The following is a 7,856-nucleotide window of genomic DNA, read 5'->3' on the forward strand; positions in this document are numbered from 1 at the left end:
TAAACAATGGAAATTATTGTGAAGAGGCCAACAAGTCAACAAGTACGAGAAAGTGAAAGGGAAGAATAGAAGGAGACTCGATAGAAATAAAACAGGAGATTTTTTTCCGGATTTAGATCTAAGGAGTTCTGGTCTGTCAGATGTCTCCATCAACTAACCACAAGGCCGGGCTGAGCATGAGAGGCATGCCGCTTGCGCCAGCACTACCACCCCTTAATGCTGATTACTGCAATGTGTTATATACAGTAGTACTGTATAACACTCCATACGGACCCTTGACATATACACAGACACATACATCTTTGTCAAATCAACCGCAACCCGCAATAGGAAATTCCAAAATGTCGGGCAACTTGATTTCTAATCCAAATAACAACAAAGTTCTATACCACGTGTAAATCAAACACATACTTTGCCCAATCAAAGGAAATCCAAAATATTTATGACTAACACTATATACGACCGTATATTCACAACAGTGGTGGTCGCTCTTTCTTGCATTGGGTCATTATTGTATACACTGCTTTAGGCACATAATAAAAGGCATAAGCATCTCTTGAGCAACACATCGAGCGCCAAGAACAATACAAGCAGTGGCCGAGGTTACTTTGACAGCTTAATTGCACATGTGAGGTACAGCTGGAAGGCAGGCACGGCAAAGTCCTAAGTGTTCTTGGAGAATTTGAAAGTTCTAAACCCAGCAAATCAAACAGAAAGAAATGGGAGAAGACTTTTCATCCGAGCTGATAAACATCAATGCCAAATTGCTGGAGGATTCAGCATGCGAGTGGGATGGATAAGGCGCCACGTTCGCATAGTTTTCACACACCGGGTTCTAATACAACTGACGCATTGTTAAAAGTATTGAATTGACTTCACAAACGGAAAACTGTCATACTTGGTAAACAGAATATTTCAATTGTGTTCTTGAAACATGTTAAACCAGTCATTGTCCAACGTGGCTTAGGGTCTTACAAGTAACTACATACAAGTACTTTTATAGGGCTTTAAAAAGCATTTCAACATATTTGAAAAGAACCTGTTGTAAGTCCAGAGAAGGCAACCTGAATTCAAAATTCTCCATATGTGCATGGGCCTGGCAAGCAAGTAATCGGCTCCACTGAGGAATTGCTAGAGTCCGGAAGGGCTGAAAGCAAGGATTAAGCAGAGCAGTGGCAGCATCCTGTCCAGAGTGTATTGATCACCACTTGACTCAATGGATAGAAGAAGAAGCCGCAGGCCTTAATTTTTTTCCTCTGGCTTGCTTTCCTGTGTCTGAGGAGCAACAGTAACATCATCCCACCAGGAACCCAAAACTTCATTAAACCTCAAAGACAAGACAAAGCAGTGTTGCACCAGAATTAGCTGACTCAAAGGTAATGGCGGCTAAGTATGAGAATGACGTGCCGCCTTGCATTCATGACTGACAACATATGCTTTAAATCTGCGTGGAATGCCAACCTGCTCCGAGCATTGGGTCACTCTGGAGTTGTTACAACTTAAATCAGGGAGAAACTGATAAAGCACAATTGATTATGTTTTCTAAACTGTTACATTCCTGCCAAAAATCATTTGTTTGACTTGTACTCTTTCCAAGTCAAACAATAAGTGACAGAACTATGAGCATCATTACAACATTAAATCCAAGGTTAAATAAAGGTGATATTATTCTCAAAGGCAGTCTTGTGAAAACCCTCCACATTTGTTTTTATTCGATTTTGGCATACCGAAACAAAAACACAAAAACTGTCCGTCAGTCTGTCTCTCCGTTCGTCTGTGTCTATCTATTTAATCACAAGAGGTTGAATTATAGGAAAGCTTCAAAGCTCCGTGTTCTCGGCTTCTGACTCCTCTTCCCTGAAGACAAAGCCGAGCTTAACTGATGCTCAGATGGATTTATAGTGCAATCTCTGCAAGCCATTTGTTGCCTGAAAGCAGGAGAATCAAAGACTAGATTTCCGGATGGTAACAGGACAGAGATTAACCAGTTTTTGCTCTCTGATTGCAAACTCCCACAGGCTGTTTTCTTCTCCTTGTTTCACTTTGTCCTTTGTCTTTTATGCTCCTTGTAAGTGGAGATTTACAAGCACAAATAGACTTGGTCCTGTTCTGTCTCGGATGATGGGTACTTAAAGTGGCAGACCAAAAAACGATGTTTTTCAATTGTCCCATTGGCATTTTGGAGATCATTGCACTTCCAAAAACAAAAGATTAAATATATATGGGGGACAAAAAGGGAGAAAGAAATAGAATTCACGAATGACCAAAACAGACCCAAATGTAGTAGAATGGATGGGAGAAAAGTAAAATCATGAATGGAAAAAAAACATTTAGATACAAACTTACTTGACCCTGAAAAATTTGTAAGTTCAGTAGCTCAGTTGAAAAGCATCTCCTAGGGTGCTAAGGAAGCATACTCCAATCTCTCCAACAGTCACATTCAATTTCTACATTTTTGGTCTGCAGTATTTACCTATTTTATTTTTGTTCTATTTTGATTCAAAGGAATTTAAGAGGTGGATCTCAGAATCACATCATTGGCAATTACACTAGATGGATACTATCTCTTATTTATAAAGCTTAAAACACTTTGGAAGGAATTCAACTGAAGAAAAGGTTCTGTAATACCAAGAGCATGTTTAGAGACACCTCCCCTAATCGTCCTGAAGCAGTGCATCAATCAGAGTCTCAACAGCAGTGGCAAATGCACTCAGCAGTGCTAAAACTCCCACATGAGGCAAAGACAGAGCCAAAACCGGAAAAGAGTTACTCAGCAAAGCCTTATCTGTCTTGTAAAGAAATATAGATTGCTTGGGAGTGTTATCACCCACTGTAACCACTGTCAAGCCAGAATCTCTGCTGATAGCGCCTCATCTTCTAATACCTGGAGAAGTTTCCCAAGCTGTCGAGAAAAATAAAAATAAAAAAGTGCCAGTATATTTGCTGCGCCTCCATTCAATAAGATTATTTTTGGACTGTGAGCCAAATACAAACACAACAAAAAGACTCAAATAAATATCAGAAAGCTATACATTAGAAGCGAAACATTGCAAACACTGACCCGCTTCCCAAAGAGATTTATAATTGTCCATAATGGTACAAACTGTAAACATAACCCAAACAATGATTATAGATTATTTTTGGAAAAAAATGTACTAGCCATATCTAACTTGCATGGATGGCGTTTGACTTGGCTTTTCATCAAAAATAAAGGAAAATATGAGAAGTCAAAATTGTTGGTTCAATATGCAATGGAATCATAAATAAGCAGCACCAATGTGTTAAATCGGTCTTTAGTCAGTTACGATCACTTTTATGGGAGAGAGTTTGTAAAACGTGATTGTTTACACTTTGCTGAGACTCATGGGAGTCTGCGAGCTGAGGCTCATGGGAGTTTGCAGGTGGCTAATGATAGCTGTTATACGCACAAGGCTCTTTCATTTCAAAATAAGCTGCTCCATTAATGTTTCGAGTAAATTTACGGATCGATATGGAAGGAAAACATAAGAAAACAGTACCAATGTGTTAGATCGAACTTTAGTCAGTTCCGATCACTTTTATAGGAGACAGTTTGAGAAACGCGATTGTTTACTGAGGGCTCATTGGCTAGTGGATGCATACCGCAACCCTAGTCATCCTCAGTTTGATGCAGTATAGCTTCTATTTTATGCGCCGTTTAATCCGGTGCGCACTATAGATGAAATAATTTCTAAAATAAAAATTTCAATGAGGCTGCGCCTTATAATCCAGTGCGCCTAATGGTGCGAAAAATACGGTACTGTATATCCACATGTACAAAAGTGGCCTTGGTCGGATATGAAAAATTATACATTTCACATTAGACTGAATTGTTTACTGTAATTGGAGTCTCTACAAATTTAAGGTAATTTTGCAACCATTTTTTATCTTTTTGAGAACCCTCATTTAGTAAATACAGTATGACCAACAGGAGTGGTTGATATAGGATCAATTAAAAAGATGCAGAATGTTGAGAGATTTTTTTAGATACTTTTTGTTGCATAGCCACCAGGGTGTAAATGTGCATATACAGTATACTCTAATAAAGAACCTGTAACAGACAAAACTGGAATACAATATCCTAATTTAGCATATGGAGAAAGCAATTGTCCGAATAAGGCTCAGAATGTTCTGTACATCGAAAGAATAAGAGTCTTGCTCATAATACAAACAAACCTGGTCTCCATCCCTCAGCTTTAGAATGCACTCCATGGTGTTGATGGTGATGACGACAGGCTCAGACCCCAGCTTGGTCCAGGGAACATGAATACGCAGCTCATGGATATGACCGCTCATGAATGTAAAAGGAAGCTTCAATTCCTATAAATGACAAATACAGTAGATTTGTAAAAACTAGGGATGGGTGAAATTATCGATTTGTCGATACATTTCAATAGTTCCCCTTACAATTCAATATCAATTCAGAAAATCCACTGAACAATAACATGGTGACAAAAGCAAACAGTAGCTGCCTGAAGAGAGCGCCTTCTACTTGTCAATTCATTGTTTAGGGTAATTTTGGACTACCCTGTAAATTTGCTTGCAAACTGCGGCAAGCCTTGATAACGATATCGCTGGTTGCATCCATCTGCAAAAACCTTTGCCCGTACAGTGTCATGGAAAACCAGCGTCCAAGAGCAGAGAAATTGATGTGCTTTTTAACAATTTTGAATCCTGACTTTATATTGTTAGCATTAAAATTTACAAGGATTATTAACAATATTCTTTATGGTGTATTGAATTTACAACACATCTTTATTTTCATTTTAATGAAGTACCTACCAATCCAATCCATGAAGCCTTTGGAATGAAAATAGGCTCAAGACAGCAGAGGTCACATACTACAAAAAGTACCTGTTCGAGCACATCCAGCTTCAGGTCTAACTTGCTGAGCACGACATCCCCTCCCCAGAGAGACAGCTGCAGGTCAGATGGCTTCAGATTCTTTATGTATTTGTTCACATAGCTCATCAGGAGCGGTGTGACATAGGACTCCAACATCTTGTCCCTCCTCTGTAAACCAATTGTTAAAGAAAGGAAAACATTGTTATTTAAAGCAATATTACTTTTAAATCTCATGTGTTTTTATTGCAATGGCCTGATGATTACTCACCACCTGATAGACAAATCCTTTCTGTTTTTACTACAAACGCCAGCTGATGACAACTACTCACATACACAAAATAGCCATCATGTTTGTATGGAGGTTTTGCTCACTGTCACTGCTGTTCTATCAAGGGGGTGTTATATTATTGTAACAAAGCGGTTGCAATATAGTACCTATAGGAATTAAATGACTTAAAAGTTGCACTTGTGTGTACTGTGTAAACATAAGTGCAGAGACTTCAGGTGCATGCATGACAGCATAGACAAATCAAGGGCGGAATGTGCAGAGTAGATCATTTTGCAAAGGTTGGTGTCACTACTTATTTGACCATATTCAATGCATGAACTCGACAATTTAGTGCCAGTGTCAACCTTTTAGCTAACCTGCCTTCACTTTTGCACATGCGACTGGAGTGAAGCAGATACACACACTGTAATCGAGATCGCGTTTTAAATTTGCACGCAAACACATGTGCATTTGTTCCAAAATGGTGCAGTAGGGTCTATCAGAAAACTTACTTTTATGTGATTAGTCTAGCTTTGAACTGTCATCACTGGAAGCGACCAACGCCGCTGAAGCAGAGTAGCTATGCTAACCCTTAAAAGAAGTCATCTAACTTCGTTTCGGGTAGACACGCATAACACAAAAAAACATGCTCTCGCGTGACCCTGTCTTGGATTCTCTGGTTATTCTATTTGCACTGAAAATTACGATTGCATTGCAATATCAAACGCTAGCAGCGGCTCTCAGACACTCCGGAGTCAACGTCATCAGTAAACACGATTACGACTTCCGCATGGGTGGTGTTGCCTTTAAGTCTGCTGGTAAAAGTGAGCTTCTAGTTCTTTACTCACGACTGGGGTCACGGAGTAAAGTATTGTATGTGTAATCATGAATTTTATGTATGTATGTCTAATCAATGATTTGGGATTTACAACTGAATATTTTATAATCCACCCAAAAAAGAAAATATTTGGGATGTCGGAGTCACTTAGCCAAACAACCGGTTTTGTGCATTTAAATCTAATTGGGTTTTCAAAACTTTCGCAATAAAATTGAATATTCAAGAAGGGAGGCGTAATCTGACCAAATGGATTCAGATTTAAATTTTACACTTTTGCCTTATTTGAAACATACATCTCCCAAACGAGGGAGGGGAGAAAGGACGCCATGCACACAGAATACGCGCATCTCTCTGCAGCTATATTTCTTAATACTGTATTATTTTTACATGCATAATTGTACCATCATTCATTTCGTTGCATTGGTCAGTTTTTTTCGTCATTTATGTTTTGCGCACTTTCTTTGCGTGTGTGCATAGTTTCAGATGGTCGGTGGATTAATAGATGCAAGTTTAAAGAATGCCAACTAATGGCAGAAACCAAATTTAGAATTATTATTCCTGGCAAAACTCCGAATCTGCAGTGATTCTCAATACTTTGAGGTTGTGAATAAGCACTTCCATTTTACATAAACTGGAAAATGACTGGAGAAAATGAGTCAATATCTCAAATTTAAGATTTGTGATTTTCTTTTTGTTTTCCTTGTGGGTTTATTTTCGGTCTTTATGTGTGGACTGGAAGAGGTGGCCATGAAACTATGCAGAGCAAGTCTGGAATAGTGGTTATTGCAAATTTACTCCAAACTTAAAGGCATGTTCAGTCTCTAGTTTACTTGCATTAATACATCCAGGCAATACTATTATTGTATTCATTTATTTTCATCACAAAACCTTGAGAATCAAGTTTTATTATGGCATTGCCAATGAGCAATTTGAATTATCTGAGAGGTTGTATCAAAAATCATGAACTGCTCAAACGGACATCTGTGAAGTTTTGTGAGCTGTCTGAATGACAACTGCATGTTGGCCAACAGTATTGAAAATGTCTGATGTTGACCAGGAAGCATTACTGGATAACAATTTAACCATAAAAGTATGCAAAGTCACTGCAATATGTGACAATTAAATGACGTACATATTTAAAATCAACCATTTACTTTTGCTATTTTGCTTTCAGGTATTTGTCAATCTTGACCTATGTAGACAAAGAGGTGATCAACTTGAAACCACAACGTGATTCATCAAATAATAATACTAACATTATTATTATTATTATTATTCCTATTATTGTTATTATTATTATTATTATTATTGTTATTATAATTATCATTATTTTTATTTTTTGTTATTATTACTTTCAGTAAATTTCATTATTTTATCAGAATACCGTTTTTATGTTTGCTCTAAACACGACAGCGAGAAACGCGAGCCCTTCTGTGCATCTAGTTTGTAAGATGTCCAGCCAGAGCAAAATGACCAAATGTTGCCCTCTGAATGATTTCATCTTGACACGAAACATTGTCATTTCTAGAAACATGTAATATTCCAACGACTGTGCTTTTTGTATTATTATTATTATTATTATTATTATTATTATTATTATTATTATTATTATTATTATTATTATTATTAAACAATAAAAATGCATATAAAGGTACGGCATTGCTGGAGATTTTACACTTGCCAAATAGTCACCTACTCGCAGTCAACGTCTCGTGGATTTCCAGTTATGGGCCCTTGTTAATCCAGCCCATCAAAAACTAAATTAAAAACAGGAAAAAAACCTTCTGTTATTATTTTTTTATTTGTTTGTTGTTGGTGTTTTTGAGGGTCTATAAAACCGTTAAACGGAAATATAACATTCAAGCAACTGTACACAATTAGATGTTT

General features: G+C 37.6%; 1 protein-coding gene across 2 annotated transcripts in view; it reads right to left on the reverse strand.

Moving 5' to 3' along the window:
* vps13b (vacuolar protein sorting 13 homolog B) overlaps positions 1 to 5,909 on the reverse strand; it is a 210,759-nt gene extending 204,850 nt beyond the window's left edge. For both annotated transcript variants that reach the window (XM_088386303.1, XM_088386304.1), the window contains exons 1-3: positions 5,644 to 5,909; positions 4,873 to 5,031; positions 4,195 to 4,338 (exon numbers count right to left, since the gene is read on the reverse strand). In XM_088386303.1, the coding sequence (XP_088242429.1) occupies positions 4,195 to 4,338; positions 4,873 to 5,019 (291 nt within the window). In that variant the 5' untranslated portion in view covers positions 5,020 to 5,031; positions 5,644 to 5,909. The remainder of the gene's footprint in view (positions 1 to 4,194; positions 4,339 to 4,872; positions 5,032 to 5,643) is intronic.
* Positions 5,910 to 7,856: the final 1,947 nt, after the last annotated feature.

This window comes from Syngnathus floridae, chromosome 10 (assembly GCF_059516105.1).
Source record: "Syngnathus floridae isolate MCC-2025c chromosome 10, RoL_Sflo_1.0, whole genome shotgun sequence".
In the NCBI taxonomy this organism is placed as follows: domain Eukaryota; kingdom Metazoa; phylum Chordata; class Actinopteri; order Syngnathiformes; family Syngnathidae; genus Syngnathus; species Syngnathus floridae.